The sequence below is a fragment of the Elephantulus edwardii genome, unplaced genomic scaffold (assembly GCF_000299155.1).
Source record: "Elephantulus edwardii isolate Elephantulus edwardi_28Jun2011 unplaced genomic scaffold, EleEdw1.0 scaffold00048, whole genome shotgun sequence".
In the NCBI taxonomy this organism is placed as follows: Eukaryota; Metazoa; Chordata; class Mammalia; order Macroscelidea; family Macroscelididae; genus Elephantulus; species Elephantulus edwardii.
The window spans coordinates 8,721,965-8,742,056 of record NW_006399798.1 but is presented as its reverse complement, the minus strand read 5'-3'; the positions used below and the strand labels follow the sequence as shown (position 1 = coordinate 8,742,056).

The following is a 20,092-nucleotide window of genomic DNA, read 5'->3' as shown; positions in this document are numbered from 1 at the left end:
CCATTTATTACTTCTGGAACTTTCAGAATCCCACTCTCTCAAAAGGATGTCTGTGAAATATAACTGTGGCTCTTTCCACAGCCAATACACATTGTGTTTCTGATTGTGTGGCTTTCACCTCTGTCCGTGAAATTAACTGGACACTTTAATCCAACCTAGACTGCCTGTCTAGATGGATAATCTGTTTCTCCAGCCCCTTCCCAGGGCCGGGTTACGTGATCTTAGCGTGGTCAGTGGCAGTGTCGCGCCAGAACGCGGCCAGCAGCTGTCCTATCTGGGCCCTCGGACGGTGCGAAGGCTAGCCCACTGTTCCACACTCAGGCAGACCTGCCTTTTCTCTTCTCAGAATTTGAATTATATTCAAACTTTTCTATTCCCTGATCCCCCGTTCTTCCCTGTCTAATTATCCCCAGTGAGAGTAATTTAATTCTGCAGCAGGTTTGTGGTTAAAGAAAAGGTTGTCAGAAGTATATCCCTGTATACTGGAATCCAGTGTGAGGAACAAGTCAGTGGAGAGACAGCCATATGGTTAGATACTTTTAGTTTCAGATTGCAAAGAACTTCACTGGAAGCCCAGTGACTGTTCCCTCCTTTTGAAGGAACTTTTTGCCCATTGTCTGGGTTCCCCCTTTTCCTTTCACTAGATGGGAAGCTCTCAGGATAAGAGGGGAGATCCACATTCCCCCTCTTACTCCCAGTCCCACTGAACGTGGAGGGAGAGTACAGGGAGTGTCAGCAAAGCACCAAAACTCATGAGCCAAATCCAGCCCAGTTTGTGCAAATAAAGTTTTATTGGAACACAGCCCTGCTCATCCATGTAGGTATGAACTGTGGCTGCATTTACACGACAGTGTCGCGTGTAACAGAAACCATGTGACCTGCAGATCCAAAAATGTACAGTGTGTCCTTTACAGAGAGAGAGTGCCAACCCTGATCATAAAGGAGTGTGTCACAGACTCCCTGAGGGCTGATGGGGAAAGACGAGGCTTGCTGCTCTAAAATATTTTGGGTTAGAAAGAAAATTAAAGTTTCAATACATGTATATATATATAGAGAGAGAGAGAGCGCGCGAGAGCGAGCGCGAGCGAGCGAGCACTGATGGCCTACTGGCAAGAAGCTATGCTGCAGTCCCTGAAGGCATGCGGTTCGAATCCACCAGCTGCTCTGCAGGAGAAGGATGGGCAATTTCCTCCCATTTGATACATATATGTATAAAAGTCTTCATTTATCTCCAGTTCCTCAGGGTCTCTCGTTGCCCCGATATCCAGGACCCCTCCCACCCTTCCTTCGCTGCCCATTCCAGAGGAGACTCAATGGAGAGAGAAGTCAGTCTCTCTCACTGGCCACCCCCCAGCCTTCTTTTTCTTTTAAAAATTGAGGCTCTAGGTACCTCACAAAATAACCTCCTCCCTCCCAGCTCATAGGTGTTACAAGTAGACTAGCCAGTGCTCTATTTATTGGGCAGAGAGAAACTTCTAGAAAAACAATTCTCACAATATTTGTCAGACCCTGTGGGACCATGGCATGTGGTGGGAACAGAAACTCCCAACCATCACGTCACTTCCCACTCCTAGCTGCCCTGTAGGACAGAGAACTGCCCCATGATGTTGCCAAGACTGTAAATCTTTATGGACGCAGGCTGGTGGGTTTGAACCACTGACCTTTTGGTTAGCAACCAAAATGCTTCAGCCACAGTGCCACACAAAACTCAAACTCCTCGCCATCTAGTGAGAACTGCCTCCTAGCTGACCCTCCAGCAGGTTTTCAGAGGCTGTCAATCCCCCAGGAAGAGAGCACCCATCTTTTTCCCTCGGAGCCACCAGTGGATTTGAACCCCCAGAGAGGTGCGCAGCACAGCAGGGACCAGGCCACGAGAGGTCCTTACAGCACCACCAGTGAGAAGGGGCACAGTGACCTCATTTCTCTCCATTAGAACCAAAACTGACGGGAGACACTGAGGAGCCTCTGGATCCGCCTGGATTCTGGAGTTTTGGGGTGATGTCACACAGGTCCCCCCCCAACTGCTCCTGCCTGCCTTCTTTGGGAAAAGACGACCTCTTTAAGTGAGTCATTGAGACAGTCTTCTAACAAAGTGGTCCTTTTTCTAGATTCAGACCCAGACAGTCTCAGTGTGACCAAGGATGACACGTCATAGCTCCAGTGTGCAGTGTTGATGTCAGCTTGCTCCGCGAGGCTATGCTAGCCATACACACAGACACCCGACCGGGCACATGGTCTGAGCAGCCCAGGAGAGTGACTGTAGGTTCTTTTCCAAACTAAGCTGGACAAAAGAGAACTTGACTGCTGAGGCAGGAGGCACTGGCCGGAGGCAGAGCCCAAGGCCCAGGGGAGAGGCGGCAGGGAAGTGTTTGAACAGACTCGCCCTCAGGTCTCCGCTTCCCCTCTTGCTGCACCTCTTCGGTGACCTGAGGGGAGCTCCCCAGGTGAGCCAGAGGTCGTCCAGCAACATCAGTGCAAACCACCCACAGCACCTGCCCATCAGTTCTCAGGGAGCACGTCAGCCCTCTACTGCTCCCCATCCTCTGAAGACCTCAGTGAAGGTTCTGTTGCAGAAAGTTGAAGATGAATGTTCAGACACACTGGCCACCCAGCCACGATAGACGTGCTCTGTGCGCGGCGATCACACTGGTCACCCGGCCACGATACACATGCTCCGTGATCACACTGGTCATCTAGCCGTGACACGCAGGCTCTGTGATCACACTGACCACCCGGCCTTGACACTCATGCTCTGTGATCACACTGGTCACCGGCCACGATAAACATGCTCTGTGATCACACTGGTCACCGGCCACGATATACATGCTCTGTGATCACACTGGTCACCGGCCACGATACACATGCTCTGTGATCACACTGGTCACCGGCCACGATACACATGCTCTGTGATCACACTGGTCATCTAGCCGTGGCACGCAGGCTCTGTGATCACACCACCCGGCCATGATGGACGTGCTCCATGCGCGGCGATCACACTGACCACCCAGCCATGACACACATGCTCTGATCACACTGACCACTCAGCCATGACACATGGTCCATGATCACACTGACCACTCGGCCCTGAAACACAAGGTCCTTGCACAGCAATCACACCGGCCACCGCCCATGATACACATGCTCTGATCACACTGGCCACCAGCTGTGACACACATGCTCCGTGATCACACTGGCCACTGCTGTTTTCTGCTCGTTAACATCTGAAACACTAGGATTACTGGGGAAGCCAAGCTTTTTATAACGTGCTTGAACATATTTGACTCTCCCAAATAATGCACTGCATTGAAACAGATGAGGGATAAAACTGTTTAAAAGGGCTATGTGATTAGGTATTTTTGTCATGACAGGAGTCTAGAGCGAAGGCTACATGGTGGAGTGGACCTGGGGGAGGGTTTGTAAAACAATGAAATAATTTTTGTTTTACTTTTCCAAGATGGTAGTGTACTAGGGGGGAGGCTTGGGAGGGGAGAAAAGTGCAACAATGAATGAATGGAAATCCAAAGTCTCTGTAAATTTTTTCTGAAATAATAAATTTAAATAAATTTTTTAAAAAGTGAATGGTGGTATAAACAATAAATGTTATTTCATCTGGATATTTAAAATTATAACTTAATTTTTATTAATTCATTTATTCATTATACATTTAAGCCTACTCTAAAAAATGCATTACACATATTTAAAAGTTAGTAATCATAAGGCAATTTTCCGTGAAATAACAGAATACTTGTAGAATAAGAAAATGCTAATTTTAAAAAAATTGAAATTAATTTAAAAAAATCCTTTTGTTGGGTTATCAGTGTGATACGATCTTGGCCCTGGGGTCCCTCTCTGCCACTGGTTCTGGAAGCCTCTCTTCTGGTGTACAGACCCTCCAGTCCCTTCCCTGCACGCATTCCTCCTTGACCCGACCTGTGACGGGGTGGGCCCTTACAAGCTACCTTGTTTATTGGAACCTCGACTGGACCATGGTGTGAGCAGAACCCCCCCCCCCATCCCCTGTGTGATTCACAAGCCTGCTCTAAGTTACTGCCACTCACTGGCCCCTAACAACGACTGCAGAGACTGGAAAAGGGAGTACTGGTGGTGGGGCCTGCTAACAGGAAGGCCGCGTCTGTTAGTTCAAATCCACCAGCTGCTGCACAGAAGAAAAATGGGTGGTCTTAAGCGATCTGCAGCCTCGGAAACCCAGTGGAAGGTCAGCTGTGAGTCGGGTCCACGTCGAGGGTGTCGAGTTTGCCGAGCAGTGGGGAGATGAGAAGTTAGCAGCCCCTTCCAGCCGGGTGTGAGGCACAGTTAGAACATGACAGCAGACACAACAGAGCCTGAAGCCGACACTAGCAGGAGAGGCCACGCCATGCCACCATCCACACAGCAGAGCCTGAGACGCAGGAGAGGCCACGCCGCGCCATCCACACCACCCCTGACACTAACCACTAACACTCAGGTGCTTGTGTGGTGCTGGGTGCCACACAGAGCAGGCCACACACAGCATCTCTGGTCCCACCAGCGCGTCTTCGCGTGTCACACCACAGCACCCCCCACCCCCCCGTCCTGCTCCCCTCCTCGTCTGCCACAGGCACCATGACAATCCCCACTCCTACCCGCCTGGAGTCACTCTTCCTGAATTCTTCCAGAAGATTCCCTTCAGCTCCGCCCTCCCGTCCAGGTGGTGGAACCGCATGGGTCCCCAACTTTCATGACAGCAAGGACAATAACATTCAGCGTTCCACTTCTGTGCCTCCCCCATCCTGTTTGCACCGTCGCCGTCTTACCCCACCTGAACCCGCCCTTAAATGTAAATGAGCCATGCAAGGAAGCAGCTGTCATGCTAAAGAAAACACTTGGTTTAATCGTCTGTGGCAGCTCAGGAGGCCGTATGCACAGGGAACTGCAAATGCAGCCCCGATCCTACTAACAGCACGGGAGTGAAGCAAAGGCCAATAATTAGGTGCCTACGGTACACGCTGGCTTTTGGTCTTGCATTTATTTTGCTCTTCTACGTCCTAAAGAGCTGCCACAGTCACTCCGTCTGCCTCCGATGCGGGTGTATCACTTACAGGATGTAAGGAAGCCAGCCTGACCGGAGTGGGCTGCTTCTGTGCTCTGTGTCCTGTTGACAGTATCAGGGGGCTGACGCCAGAGACCTGGGAGCAGAGAGCCCCGTAGTCTGGCCACCAGACATCTTCAACAGCGGAGCTTCCAGTCTCCCTGACCACATGCTGCTTTCTGTTCAGGCCTGCCCAGGCCACCTTAGAGCATTTGTTGGCACTATGGCCCATTTCTTGACACTGAAAAGAAAAAAAGATTAACGACATGGCATTTCCTGAAAATGTAAATCACGAGAAAGATGACACTGTCGAGGGAGTAGTTCGCTCCCTAGAAGCTGGCTTTCCAAGGATTTGATGGTTTCTGGTCAGGAGAGAAGCTCCATCCATTTCCAGCCTGGAAAAGGGCCTTCAGATCCTTCAAGACCAGCCCTGACTTTGCCAGAGAACAAGACCAGGAAAAGCAAACATGCATGAGACTTAGGGATGTCACCTCGCTTAGCTCAGGGTGAAATAGTGACTCTCTTGCAGAAATGAGAAATCAAAGCTCAGGATAATTGAAATGCTGTCTCATTGAGATGAGAGAAAACATATTTTTCCTCTTGGTAAGGTGGCAGAAAGTCAGAGTTCAGAGTCCCCACTTTTCAAGTTCACCCTGAATCTGAAGGACAAGTACACGTGAATGACATGGAACTTGAAGCAGCAAAGTGTGACATTATTCACCTTATCACACAGTCTTCTCGGACAGATGACAGACAAGTGGTACAGGATGCACTACATGGAATTTACTTCATTGGCCCAAGACAGATGGGCAAAAGTGAAACAAAAATGATTCTGACTCATGGTGAGCTCGTTCCAGAGCCAAACGGAGCCCCAGAGAGTCTCCCCAGGCCCTTTCTCCCACAGAGCCTCTGGGTGGGTTCGAACTGCCAGCCCTTTGGTCAACAGCCAAGAGCAGAAGAATCTCAGATAGCCTCGACCTTAGGGACTTGCACTTCTAAGGCCACCTCTCTTCTGGTGGTTCAATCTGTGGGCTGCTTCTCAGTAGAAAGATGGGCAGCCTCATCCTATGTGAGCTGTAGCCTTGCAACCACAGTGCAGTCAGCTCTAACAATGGGTGTGTTTTGAGTTTGAGCCAAGAGCAAACGTGTGCCACCCACCTAGGGACCTCACACCTAGGGACCCTATTCTCTCCCGATTCACGCTCACAAGTCCTAAACCCGTTATATTTTTTTCCTAGGGACGTCACAGTGCACCCTATTCTCTCCCCATACATGCTCACAAGTCCTAAACCCTTTACATTTCCCCCCCTACCTGTTGCATAAGGGAGTCATCACTCCATTTTCTAGGTTTCTTTTGTTTCTTTTCCAGCTCACGGTCACTGCCATTCCCTGGACCCTCAGCCCTCCTGGGTCCTCTCATTTACCTTGTAGCACAGGTCCTGGTGCAGAGGCCAGAGCCTCAGGCAGGTGGTCCACACCTCCTCCTGAGCCCCCATTTGGAGAAACCAGCTCTCTCCCAGGGAGGGCATCGTGCCGGGGGACACGGAGTCCAAGGACCAGTCTACAGCCTGCAGAGAAAAATCAAAATGGGGGAGAAACAGCCAAGGCAGGTGCCTGGCATCTGGACTCAAAAGAGCGAGGACAGAGGCCCCTCAGGCACTCTAAACCCAGGCTTGGGAAGGCCCTCGGTTTAGTTTCAATGGCCCGTCTCCAGATGGAAGTTAGATATGAGCTTGTGGATTTTCAGTGGGTAACGTTGATGCCTAACTTTCATCAGTAGCACTCCATAGGAGTTGTGCTGTTAACTCCAAGGCCGTGCATGCCTTTCTGGTGGCTTGAAGCTACGAGCATTCTGAGGGAGAAAGACGGGAACACTCCTTCTGTGCCATTTACAGCATCACAAAGCCAAAGGTGCATCAGTTATGAGTCAATTCCATCTCGACCACAGGAGTGAGGCATTGAGGATGCTTCTCCCTCAGAACCAGCAGGGGTCGCCCTCCTCCAGGGTTGGCATCCCAGCCTCTGGGTACCAGGCCTCCCTCTGCATCCTTTGCGGACCTAAGCTCACAGCGTGAACAAGCCACCCCTGTGCTCACAGTCCTGGTATGTCTTCTCAGACAAATGCCAGTCCACCATTCAGCTACCTAGATCGGAAACCAGCACACTTTTTCCGTAGAGGACAAGTTTATAATTCTTTTAGGCTTTGTGGGCCCTTACAGGGACGGGGCCACAACTCCTTAACACTGCTCTTGTAGCATCAAAGTAACAGAAGACTGTATGCACATGAGCGAGCCTGCAGCACGTCCGTGAAACAGCTCCAGCCCTCAAGGTAGATTTCCCATCATTTCCATGGTGGTGGTGGTGTTAGGGGCCGTCAAGTTGAGCACAACTCATAGCAACCCAATGAACAAAAAGATCTGAACCCTGTTCTATCCTGCGCCATCCTCACACTTCCTGACACACAAGAGCCCACAGCAGCAGTCACCGTGTCAATCCACCTGGTTGATGGTCTTCCTCTCTTTCGCCGACTCTTTAACCTTCCCAACATCACGTCCTTCTCCAAGGAATAGCACCTCTAGCAACATGTCTGAAGTATGTGAAGCGAAGCCTCATCATTCTTGCCTCCAAAGAGCACTCCGGCTACACCCTCTCCAAGACATATCTGTTCATTCTTTTGGCCGTCCATGGGATGTTCAGTGCTTTTCTCCAACTTGAAAGGCATCAATTCTTTTTCTGTCATCTTTATTCATTGTCCGGGTCTCAGATGTATAGCTAGTAATCAGAAAGACTATGACCTGAATCAGACACATCTCAGTCCTCAAACTGATATCATTACTCCTCAATAATTTGAAAAGGTCCTTAAGTACAGATTTTCCCAGTGCAATGTGTCTCCTTATTTCCTGACTGCTGCTATCAAGGGTGTTAATTGTGGATCCAAGCAAGATGAAGCTGTTGACAGACTCAGTCTCCTCTCCATCCACGAGTGATAAGACTCTTCATTTTCCTAACGTTGAAATGCAATCCATACTGAAGGCTGCATTTCTTGATCTTCTGCAACGAGTTCGTCAAGCCCTCACTACTTTCAGCAAGCAAGGTTGTGTCATCTGCTTAACGCAAGCTATTGATGAGTCTCCCTCCAATCCTGATGCCACACTCCTCCTCATAGAGTCCAGCTTCTTGGGTAGTTTGCTCAGCATACAGATTGAATAGGTATGGAGAGAGACTACAACCTTGACGCACTCCCTTCCCGATTCCAAAGCATGCAGTGCTCCCCTGCTCCATTTGCAGAACGGCCTCCTGATCCAGGTATAGGTTCTGCATGAGCACAATCAAGTGCTCTGGGATTCCCATTCTTCTCAATGCCATCCGCAGCTTGTCATGATCCACACAGTCAAATGCCTTTGCAGAGTCAATAAAGCAATAAAGTGCCTTTTTGACTATGTGGTGGTTATTGTTAGGTGCTGTCAAGTCGAGTACGATTCAGAGCGACCCTGTGAACATACCTGAGCACTGTCCTCTCCTGTGTCATCCTCTCAATCGCTGGCATATCCAGCCCATTGCTGCAGTCACTGTGTCAATCTATCTGCCTGAGTGTCTGCCTTTTGTCAACCCTCCAGCTTTCCAAGCATGACGTCCCTCTCCAAGGAATAACCTCTCCTAGCAGCATGCCAAAGTATGTGAGATGAAGCTTTGTCTTTCTTGCCTCCAAAGAGCATTCTGGCTGCACCTTCTCCAAGACCTGTTTGTTCTTTTACCAGTTCATGGGGTGTTTAGTACTCTTCTCCAACACCACAGCCCAAAGGCCATCAATTACTCTGCCATCCTTATTCAGTCACTGTCCAAACTTATCACACTTAACCTCTCCACTTTAGTGAAGAGCCATGATGTCAGTTTGAGGACTAAGGTGTGCCTGATTTCAGGCCACAGTCTTTCCAGTGCTATGCAGCAGAGAACTAGACCATCAGTCAAGGTCATTTCCGCATCATGCATATTTTGGCCCATGTGAGTTGGAATCACCTACAGCCATGAGTTTGGTGAGAACAAAACAAATTGGAAAAACAAATTGTCTCTAGCTCGCTAACTGTACAGGTCAGCACAGGCCAGGGGCTAGATCTGGCCCCAGGGTGAGAGTTTGGAGACTCCTGATGGAAGGAGCATCCACACAAAGGGTATCCGAGGCCTGGGTCCAACCAAGATGACGCTGATTGGGAAAGCAAATCCACACTGGGGACCCCTTGTCTTAGACAAGATGTCCATGCGTCTAACTAAGGAGAAGGCAGGCTGGAAGTGGTGATCACAGAGGGTGGAAGTGGGTCTGAGAGGAGCAAGTCCCCCCACGTGCTCCGCCCAGTGATGGAGGCTGACTTGTCAGGTGAGAGCAGGCCATGCGGGAAGATGAAGGTCCGCGGGGACCAGTGTGTCCTGGGGGACAGTGACCAGCACAGAGGTGAGGTCCAGCATGCACTCACCTTCACGGGACTCGGACTGAGGGAGAACTTCATCTTGGGACTGAGGGGTGGACAGAGAGAGACCATTACAGCCCAGCTCTGGTCCTCCTGTCCCCTGTCCACCGACAAGCCGGCACCATCCGGCCGCCTGCTACAGACCTTATGATGCAAAACCCACAAGGGAAGAAGACACCCTTCCTTTTGCCGGGAGTAGGAACTCTTAGAACAGAGTTTGGAGAGGAGGGTGGGGAACATGTCAGCGAGGTTCTAGCACTATCGCCCTTTGCCCACGTGATAACCCGCTCCTGGGCTGGGCTGGACTGGCCTTCGGCACAGCCAACAGCTGTGTTCTGGGGCTGGAGCAGGGCAGCAAGGCCAGCAGCACTACAGGAAGCAGCTGGCCAGACCCTGAACTTTCTACCGAAGCCAGAAGGATCCTGACTTTTTGGATTCAGTAGCAGGGAAGCGGGAAGGTGGGTCTGGCACGCGCTGGGCTGTGGCAATGGAGGAAGGTACTTACTGTGCGAAGCGGCACTTGGGTCCCTCAGGGCAGAAGCCCGCCAAGTAATTAATGCACATCACTTTTTGGACGTGGCGGTACGTGCACAGGGGACCTGTACACAGGAGAGGAGACCCCAAGGAAGATCTGCTGTAGGATCCAACTCAGGGGGTGAACCCTACAAGCCCTCCCCAGGAATGCTCCCTGCCCTGCTGGGAATCCTCCAGCACCCACACCTTCAATGTGCCCCTCAAGTCCTCACCTTGGCTGCAGAACCCTTGATTGTACCAAGGACAGTCCTGGGTCCTGGAAGTTGCTTTCACGTGGAGGAAGGGGCACTCCTTGTTACTGCAGTCACCTGGAAATGACATCACTCCATCCCCAAGCAGGCTCCCGGGGGTTTGTGTGAAACCAGGGTGCATTCCCACTTTCCCAGGCCTCACAAGCCTTCTGCTTTTGACAGGGAACATCTCACCACCTTCCTATCGCTGTGTTCAGGCTCCTGTCTCCCCCTAGGCAGCCTTCCTTCTCTGCATGTTTCCACCTTACACAGGCTTTGGCTTTTGCAGCTTTTACACACTATCACCAAAAGCATTGCTATTTCCGCCAGCTTTTTGTGCGCCAATGAAGGATGGAAGTGATCGCATCTTAGGGCCCTGCTCCCGACCCCAAGCTGTATCCTCGCATAGAAACCACTCGGCTTCTAAACTCCAGCAGCTTTTGAAAACAAGATCTTTCTAATCCTTCCTGTCACTTAAGGGCGTCTCTTCTTGGTGGTCATTTGCTAAGTGGGGCGTGGGTTTGCATAAACACATCTGGAAGAGTTGGAGCACGGGCCAGATATCCACAAGGGCTAGAAGAGAGGACAGTAAGTGGCCAGCAGGAATGAAAGAGCAAGCAGAGGCCAGGCGGGCCTGGACCTGCAGCTCTGGGTGACGACCACAGCGTGCTCGCCCTAAAGCCCTCTCCTCACCTCGCCCCACTCCTCCTTCAGAGCCCCAGGAAGAGTTCTCACTGGTGATGGTGCCAGCAACAGTAGGGCGCGTGACTACAGGCTGGCGCAGGGTAAATTTCTGTGTTAGAACTGTGGAGAGTGTCATGGACTGTCAAAGTGTGAACAAGTCAGTCAGCCTTGGACAAGCACAGGCTGGGCACTCCTGATCCTGCGGGGATGTGGAAAGACAGAGTAACATAGCTCAATGGTGATTAATTTTATGAAACATAACGTCTGTCAGATACTCCTCTAAATCTGAACATTCATATTAAGACAGACTAGGAAGAAGAATTGGCCATCCACTTCCGAAATAGCAGGCCTCTGAAAACCCTACGTACAACAGAACACACATAGACTAACAGAGAGGGCAACTGATTGGCACAGGACAGAGCAGAGTTTAGAGCTGTTGTACATAGGGTCGCTATGAATTGCAGGTGACTCAGTGGCACATAACAACAACAATCTATGGGAATGGTTGTATGAAAGACAATGTGAGTGAAGGATAGTGTGAAACACAATGTATACAAACTTTGTATGCAAACCAATATAATTTGGTTTTTTATTTTAAAAAAAAAGGCAAGAGAGGGTGAAACTTCATCTCACATACTTTGGATGTATTTTCAAATGGGGCCACTCCTTTGGTAAAAGACATTATGTTGGGAAAGGTAAGGCGTGAAAGAGAGGAAGACTCAGCGAGATGGACCCACACAGAGACTGCCACAGTGCACTTGACCATGGAGGAGAATGTGCCCATGCTCAGGAATCCATCTGTTGTTCAAGGGTTGCGATGAGTGGGAGTTAGCACAGTGGCTTCGAACTCCACCAGCACAGACATGAGGATGGCTGGTATCAGAGGGTCACCGTACTTAACCTGAACTTGTGCTGTCATCTGCCCATGGCTCCCACTAAGACCTCATCTGAGATGCCCTTAGGACACAGGTTTCTTAGAAGGGGTTAGAAGAACCTTCCGGTTCCTCACAGGAGTTGTTATGAGCCACCAAGTCACCTGCGACTCATAGCGACCCTCTGTACAAGAAGAGCCCTAAACACTGCTCTATCCCTTGCCAATCTTACTGTCTCCAACACGCCTATTCCCACTACCCCAGTCACTGGATTGATGCATCTCATTGAGGGTCTTCCTCTCCTGCGCCGTCCCTCCACTCTCCCAAACATGATGTCCCTCTCCAAGGACTGGTCCCTCCTTGAAGCATGCCCAAAGTACGTCAGACGAAGCTTCAGAATCCTTGCCTCCAAGGAGCAGGCCAGCTTCACCGTCTCCAGGACAAACCTGTTTGTTCTCCTAGCAGTCCATGGTATATTCAACACTCTTCTCCAGCACCACAGCTCAAAGGCATCAGTTTGCCATCATCCCTAGTCACTGTGTAGCTCTGATGCATAGCACGCAACTGCGAAGACTATAGCCCAGATCAGGTGCACCTTAGTCTCTAGTCTGACATCGTTGCTCTTCAGTACTCTGGAGTTAGAGACTACTTTTCACCTCATTCAAGTAGAGGATTAATGACAAGTCCCAAGGCCTCCATCCTCCTTTAACTTGATAATTTAGTTCTTTTCAGAGCTGAAAGGATTTCCATTAAGTTTCTATTTCAGCAGTTTTCAAACTGTGATACAAGACTTCCTTCGACATTGAGCTTCTGCAAATCAAGCATTCCCCTGAAGAGGATTGCTGCTTCCCAGGCAGGGGGGTGGGGTGTAACCTGCCCTTCCTTCCCAGGCTTCTGATGAAGCCACCTGAACACAGAGAAAGGAGGTGGCCCATCTGTTCTGCTGGCCAGCTCTTCAATAGAGACAGCATTTTGTGGAGGTCTGGGTCTGGTGTGGAGCCTTCTAGGAAGTCAAAGGACTTCCCCTCTTGGGGTAGATCAGCATTTGACAGGTGGAGATAATGTGGGCTGTTCAGCGGGTTACTTATCTACCTGAGACAGCTGAGCCTCACCTGCCTCCATTCCCCACATGGCCAGCAGGAGGCGTGCGCGCCCCATTCACCAATCCCTACCTTCCAGAACTGTCCAAGGCCCCCTTTTGCGTTTTGACACCACATCCCAGGCACAGAGGGCTTTGAGCGGTGGACTTTACAGATGCAGAGTACCAGAACTTTCTCTCCCAAAATGCCTCTAGGTGGAATTGAGCTGCCAGTCTTTTTAGTTGGCAGCCAAGCGTATTAACCCTTTGCACCATCCTGGGATTTAAGAAGGATGATCCTTTAAGAATCATGTTGGACAGAGAGATTCATTTGTTCTAAGAACAAAAGTCTAAAATCTCCATTTAAGGTTTGCCTTTATCTCTATCTTAATCTATCATTCCAGGGTGGAAGGGTCATCTTCCTTCCCCCCCCACCCCCGCCCAGTGTTCTACCCCCAAAGGAAAACTGCCTTTAATCAAGGTTAGAGACTAAAAAAGCAGCAGAGGGGATCCCCGAGCATGGAGAAGCGAGCCCCAGAGAAACTCAGCCCTTTCTTTAAAGGAAGCCTTGTGCGTCACTCTCGGGCTGCCAGGCCCAGCATTCTGAGGCAGCAGCAGGAAGTGGAATTTGGGTCTGGTCAGCCTCTTGCTGGCTTAGGGAAGACTTTGCCTCCTTCCCACATACCCAGGACCCTCCCCTCCTGCTCCCAGGTAAGAGACAGTGGCCTCTGGCCCCTGAGTTGCCCGCTAAGTCAATGGCATCATGGCAGAATCTCTCCAGCCAGCTAATTCTTTATTACAGTTTGAAAAGCACTGGACCATTTGGGGAGCTCTGGTGGCTCAGTGGTAAGAAATCGCACTGTGCACCCAAAGGCACATGGTTCGAATCCACTAACTGCTCCATGGGAAAAAGATGAGCAGTCTCACCCTATGTGATTTTCTGCCTCTGAAAACCCACTGAAGGGTCAGCTGCGGGTCGGGTCTGACTCAATGGTTCAGAACAGCCACAGTTGTTGATGGTTATGGCTGCTTCCAGCTCCAAGTAGCGCTGGGTTGTAGAAGATCATTAGGAAGGAAGAGAGCTGGAACCTATCTACAGGTTCCAGTCTTTTGAGGTGCTTCTGGGTAGATTCGAACTTCCAACCTTTCAATTATAGCAACGTAACATGTTCCCTGATCATACCACCTAAGGATTGGCTGAGTCCATTCTTTTAGGAGGCAGACAGTGTGTGTGGCTCCCTCCCAAATGGCCCTTTAGATGACCAGTGAGAGACTTGGGGCCACAGGGGAGGTGATGTGGTCATTCCTGAAGGGTGGCACTATTAGAAACTAGTGGAGGCTCTTCTCAGCCTCATGGTCCTATATTTACAGACACCTTTTATTTCCTGCAAGTGACACCACCTTCCCATTGAGGGAAACACTGTCAAGTCGGGGTTTTCCCTCTAAAATAAGACATCATAAATGGCAAGTCTTTGGAAATTTCATACTGCAAGTGCAGGTTTGTGGATGTCACCAGCCTGCGACCCACCTGAGAGCCCACTGGGCCTCATTTCTAGACAGTCTCGGAGCAGAGCTCACAGCTCCATCCACCACCTGCCCCCTGGGCCCTGCTTCCACCCCCTCCCCATGCTGGACCTCACCGAACTTGGAGAAGAAGTAGCACTGGGGCATCTTGGTGACGTCGTACTGGTGCAGGAACTTGCACTGGTCACCCATCTTGCACAGGCCTCGCAGCCAGTGTTTGCAGACGACCTTCTTCCCGCTGCTGTCGTGCCTGAAGGGGCAGCGCTTACCTGGGAACATTGGAGCGTCCACCCTCAGCCTGTGCCCGGCTCACCCCTTGAGGGCTTTCTCCGGAGCATGGGGGCCCACCCCTAAGCTGTGCCTTCTCCCTTCCTCCCCCTCAGCTCCTGGTGGTTGTCATTGGTCCCCAACTCCTGGTGAGCCCTTAAATGAGGGATTGAAGAGCTACCAGTGCCTTGAGGGGCTACTGCAGAGCAGACCGCGGTGGTCTCTGCAGACTTCGTGGCTGATTTGGGGAAGTAGATTGCCAGACCTTTCTTCCTGGTCTGTCTTAGCCAGGGAGCTCTGCTGAACCCTATTCCGTGTCATGTTGTGGTTAGGCGACATTGAGAACAGTACGACTCATAGCGACCCTACGAACAACAGGCCTGAACCCTGTCCTGTGCTGTGAACGTCACAGTCTGTGACACACTGGAGCCCACTGCTGCAGTCACCGTGTCAGTTCACCCGGCTGAAGGTCCTCCTCTCCCCTCCATTTCTCCACCTTTCCAAGCATGATGTCCTTCTCCAAGGAATAATCTCTCCTAAGAGCACACCCAATGCATGAGAGACAAAGCTTCGTCTTGCCCTCTGTATCACAGCAACATGCAAACCTCCATGGACAGCTTGGGGAGGGGTGGTGACTCTGGATGAGGTGCACAGCCGGGAATAGAACCCAGGTCTCCTGGGTGGAAGGTGAGAGTTCTACCATTGTGCCATCAGTCAGGGTGTCAAAAAGGATATACAGAATTCTTGGACAGCTCTGCCCATCACCAGCCTTTGCTCAGGCCTCTCTCCTTGTCTGAGTTCTCCCTTCTCGGCAAGTCCAGCCTGTCCTTTCTCTGATGGGTGAGTGGTCTCTGGCCCCCACAGACCCTCCTCCCGGCTTGTCCTGTGGTTTCAGCCCAGAGCAGCCCCAAAGCCCAGCACTCTGTGCGTACGTGTTCACAAGGCTCATTGAACTCACATCTTCAGAAAAAACAAACACTGCGCTTCCTGATCCCGGAAACGTGATGACGGAAGAGCCAAGCGTTTGACTCACAGCAAGGATCCTACACGAATGTTCAGGTTAATTACTCTCCGTCTTTGCGACAGTGGCAGGGCCACCAGCAGAAAAGACGTCCCAGTCAATGCCACGTGTCCAAGCAGTCCCGGCCTCATGGCAGCCAACTCTTCTGGTAGGGAGGGGACCTGGGAGGGGTCCTCTGCTAATATGCCACCTCCCCCAACTCTTGGCCATTGTCAAGAGCCGTGGTGATGTAGTAACCCCAGAGTCGATAGTTTAAAGCCACTTGCCACTCTTTGGGAGAAAGACAGGTCACTCTGCTTCTCTAAAGATTAAACACGTTCCTATTGAGTCAACTGTCGCTCCTAGCAACCGTCTAGAACAGACAAGACCGGCTTTTTCGGAAACCCTGGCTGTGTGGTGCACTGCACGTTGCCTTGTTAGCCAAAACCTTGAGAACTCAGATTCACCAGGAGAAAGACGGACCTTCTCTTTCCAGAAAGATTTACAGCCTCAGAAAACAGAGGGAGGGAGGGTCTCTATGAGGTGGGATTGACTTGACTGCAATAGGTTTAGGTTTGTAGGAGATTCTGGCTGTAAACTTTGTGAAAGGGAGCTTGGGTGGCTTAGTGGTAAGGAGATAATGCTGCCAACTCAAATGCATGTGGTTCGAATCCACCATCTACCCCAAGTGAGGAAGATGGGTGATCTCCCCCTGCACCAATGCTGCGTCTGAAAACCTGCTGGAGGATCAGTGACGAGTAGGGTCCAACTAGACAGCACTTCACAACAATCTTCATGGAGGCAGATCTCCATGCCTTCCTCCACGGGGGTTGCTTTAAATCACTGGCCTTTCTGTAACAGCAAGTGCTTAATCATTGCATCATCAGGTCAATGTGGATAAAGAGCACATCCCCAGAGGCCCCACAGGGCAGTTCTATACTGTCCTACTGGGATTCCGAGAGTCAGAATCTATGCCACGCAAGACCACCCTCCACCGCTCCCCTTGGCCACTGCCGGCTTAGATCTGACCTCCCACCAGTTTAGTTCTTAGACTCATCTCATTGTCGGCACCAGGTCTCCTCTCCAGGAGCTTTGGAGGTGGCAGTGTGCTGGGGACAGCATCTTAGCTCCAGAAGGAGCTTGGCTGCCCAGTGGGCTCACTCCCACCACACCAGCCCCAGGCTGTGGGCAGAATCAATCACAGAGGCCAGCACATCTCCAGGACCACCCAGATTCCACGGGGGCAGAACCATCAGGACCTCACACCTACTGCCAGTGGGTCGATTTCTGGCCCCGCCCCTCCCCAGCAACCCTGCAGGACAGAGAAGAGCAGAGCTGCCCGCCCCCGACCCCAGGGCCTCTGAGGTCGAGATCTTCACAGAAGGGAGCTCTGGTCATGTGGTATTAGGAGTTGTATTGCTAACACAGATGGTCACATTCTGCGGTGGTTCAAATTCACTAGCAGTCCTGTAAGATGGGCAGTCTTCTCCCATGGGATTTCCAGTCTTGAAAACTCACCGGAGGGTCAGCTATGGGTTGGGTCTGACTCAGTGGAATTAAGTTCATCATTTAGAGTTGAAACCTCACAGTACACTGCCTCATCTTTCTTCTGCAAAGCAGCTGCTGGTGGGTTCAAACTCCCAACCTTTCGGTTAGCAGTCCAAGAGCTAACCCTGCTGTGCCACCTTGGACTGGCGCTCCTTGGGCCTCCTCTAACTTCACTCACACCAGCTGGATTCTTAATCCACCTCTACAGCCAAGCCTAGGAAACCCTCCAGATTGAAGGTAGGGCTTTGGTTTCCTGAACCAGGAAAGAAAAATTTAAAAAAGAAAATAGCACATATGTTTGTTCGTCTGGGCAAAAAGGGCCAAAGAGAAGAATGAAGAATTCAGAACTAAAATGCTGACAACCTTGCTTGTTGCTGATAAGAAAACGGCCTTGCCTGTCTGGCTAAGCTAGCAGGTGGCTCCTAAATCAGAATGGAATGTCCTTCCTTAAAGATTCTGTTTATAAAAATCCTCCCCAGTACGTTCACAGTGTGACTTCCCATTCTGCCTCTCCAGGATGAGGAACTCACCCGGAAGCTCCCCTTCCTCCCTTTAATAAAGCTGCATTAAGCTTTCTCTCGTTCTTTCTGATTTCTTCTTTAAGTCCACTAACCTAACCTAACAATGTTTAAGTCAGGCTCCCTGAGAATGGCTGGACTGGGGAGAGGCGTTTAGGAAGCGGGACAGTTTAATCTCAATGGCGGAGTGGGGAAAGTGAGGTGCTGGAGGGGGCCTTTCATGAGTGGCCAGGGCTCTGTTGGGGCACAGGCAGGGTGGGACCTAAGAAGCCAGGAGTTGGGGGTATTCACTCTCTTAACATTCTATGACAGGTTTGGAAGCAAGAGTGGCATCCACTTCCTAAACAACATGCCTCCAGAAACTCTATGAACTTTGATAAACCTTGATAATTGTAGAGGGGCTTCAGGCCTTTTGTTCATAGGGTTGTGATGAGTCGTGCTCAACTCGAGGGCAATCAACAACAAACAATAACAACTCTCTTGGCTAGGGTGTCTAAAGCCACACAGAAAGCACACAGCCCTCCGGGTCCCCAGTAAAACAGGAGGAAGACACAGTCCCTACCTGGTAGCCCGGTTTTCCCCCTCCACACGCTGCCCAGACAGAGAACAGCCCACCCACCCACACATCCTTTGTCTTCAAATAAAGCCAGTGTTTTGCCAGCACCCGTCCTCATTCCAGGTCAGGGCGGGCCTCCGCTGAGCCAGTGTGGTGTGGAGCCTCCCTGTTCACTCACCTTTCCCACAAAGACCTTTCCAGAAGTAGTTGCACACTGCTGCGGCCGACTCTGCAGAGAGCAGATGGAGAAGAGACCACCTCGTCAGCTGACCCCCTGAGCTTCTCCAGGCACGGGCCTGTTGCCCCCCACCCCCACCCCAGCTTGGCTAGCCTCTAAGCCTCAACACCTAAGTCCCCCCACCTCCCAAACAGAGGAGCGGGAGGACCCCAAGGCTGCCCCAAAGCCCAAACTAGTCACCCCAGGTTCCCACTGTTCCGCTCCTCTCTGCCCAGTGTGGAAAATGGGCAGCCCCTTCTCCCAGAGTCCAGGGGTGACATAAGAGTTTAAGAAGTAAAGAAGTAGATTTGGGGACCCCTCCCAGAGGCTGGGCCCAAGCCCTCTTCCCAGCTCCCCTGGTGGGTAGAACTGAAAGCCAGAGGGAAGGGGCTGTGGTCCCCAGGGGCTGGGCTGGGCTGGGCCTGGGTGCCAGCCTGTGTCCACTCACTGTCCATTCCCTGGAAAGGCAGGAGCCCCGTGCCCCTCTGAGTCTCCACATCCTTCTCAAAGGCGAACGTGAAATGCTCCAGACCCGCAATGACCTCCTGCATCTTCTGCTCAGCTCTGGAGCCGGAGCCCCTCAGGTGGGCCCTATATAACTCATCCGGGGCGTTAAGGGGCCAGGGGCCACCATCCTCCTCACCTCGCCCCAGGTGACCTCAGGCTGCTCTGTAACTGGGGCCACACACAGGAGTGGGGTGCAGTCATCTCACCACCACCCCCACCACGATGCAGACACAGACGCCCCAGCACAGCCCCACACGGCTTATCTGGTAGCCAGGATTACTAAACGCACACACCTGTACAAACGCCCACCCCTGTGCGCAGCCTTTGTATCTGAAGATGCAGCTCAGGTGAGCAAACCTGGAACCACACAGACCACCCCCAGCTGGGTCGCCCCCATTCTACCCAGGTTCAGGGGGCCCAGGGGGTGCAGAGGGTCTCAGTCACCCGCTTCGAGGACACCCCTGTTCTGTGTGAGTGACAAGTCGCTTTCAGGAAGCGAAGGAGGAAGGACAGAGGCCCAGAGGAGAGGGAAGCAGGCCATGAATGAAGCTTTGTCTCACTGGTACACAAACCCGAGCTCTGCTGGGGGAGGATCCACACTGGCCAGGCCAGCCTCCTGCCTGGATTCCACGGGCCACCCAGAGCCTCCACTGCTCTCCTGAGAAAGTGCTTTGTAAACGGAATCTCTATGCAAATGTTATTTTATTATTATTGCACCAACCCTGCCCCCAGGCCTGAGGCCCTTTGAAAAGACTTTCAGAGGCACATCTGAGGCTTCTCACCCCATTGAGCTCCCCAGGCCTGGCTGTGCTGATGTTTTCAGAGTTGAGTTGACAGTTGAAACCCGCAGAGCCCAAAAGCCTTGGGCATGGGCACCGAGCAGGCCCAAGTGGACAGTGCCCCCGGGTTTGCAGCTGAGCCAACAGGAACAAGCCTGCTGGCCCAGGCTCCAAGTTTGTTGTTCTTTTGAACTACAGATCTGAAAAGAAAACGGCCAGGGAGATAGACACCTGGGGAGCTGGTGTG

At 51.5% G+C, this 20,092-nt stretch overlaps 1 protein-coding gene across 1 annotated transcript; it reads right to left on the bottom strand.

Moving 5' to 3' along the window:
* Positions 1-6,465: 6,465 nt before the first annotated feature.
* Positions 6,466-19,110, bottom strand: CPSF4L (cleavage and polyadenylation specific factor 4-like). Its single transcript, XM_006886395.1, has 7 exons — positions 19,008-19,110; positions 18,521-18,571; positions 14,570-14,722; positions 10,278-10,373; positions 10,037-10,130; positions 9,538-9,577; positions 6,466-6,636 (listed from the first exon to the last, which is right to left on the bottom strand). Exons 1-7 carry the CDS (start codon positions 19,108-19,110, stop codon positions 6,466-6,468), a joined length of 708 nt encoding a protein of 235 aa, XP_006886457.1.
* Between the last annotated feature and the right edge of the window lie 982 nt (positions 19,111-20,092).

Coding starts and splice junctions, on each gene's coding strand:
- CPSF4L (XM_006886395.1), bottom strand. CDS start 19,110: ATGCAGGAGGTCATTGCGGGTCTGGAGCATTTCACGTTCGCCTTTGAG. Junction 10,374..14,569: donor CTACTTCTTCTCCAAGTTCG/GTGAGGTCCAGC, acceptor TGTCATTTCCAG/GTGACTGCAGTAACAAGGAG. Junction 9,578..10,036: donor CCCAAGTGCCGCTTCGCACA/GTAAGTACCTTC, acceptor TCCACCCCTCAG/TCCCAAGATGAAGTTCTCCC.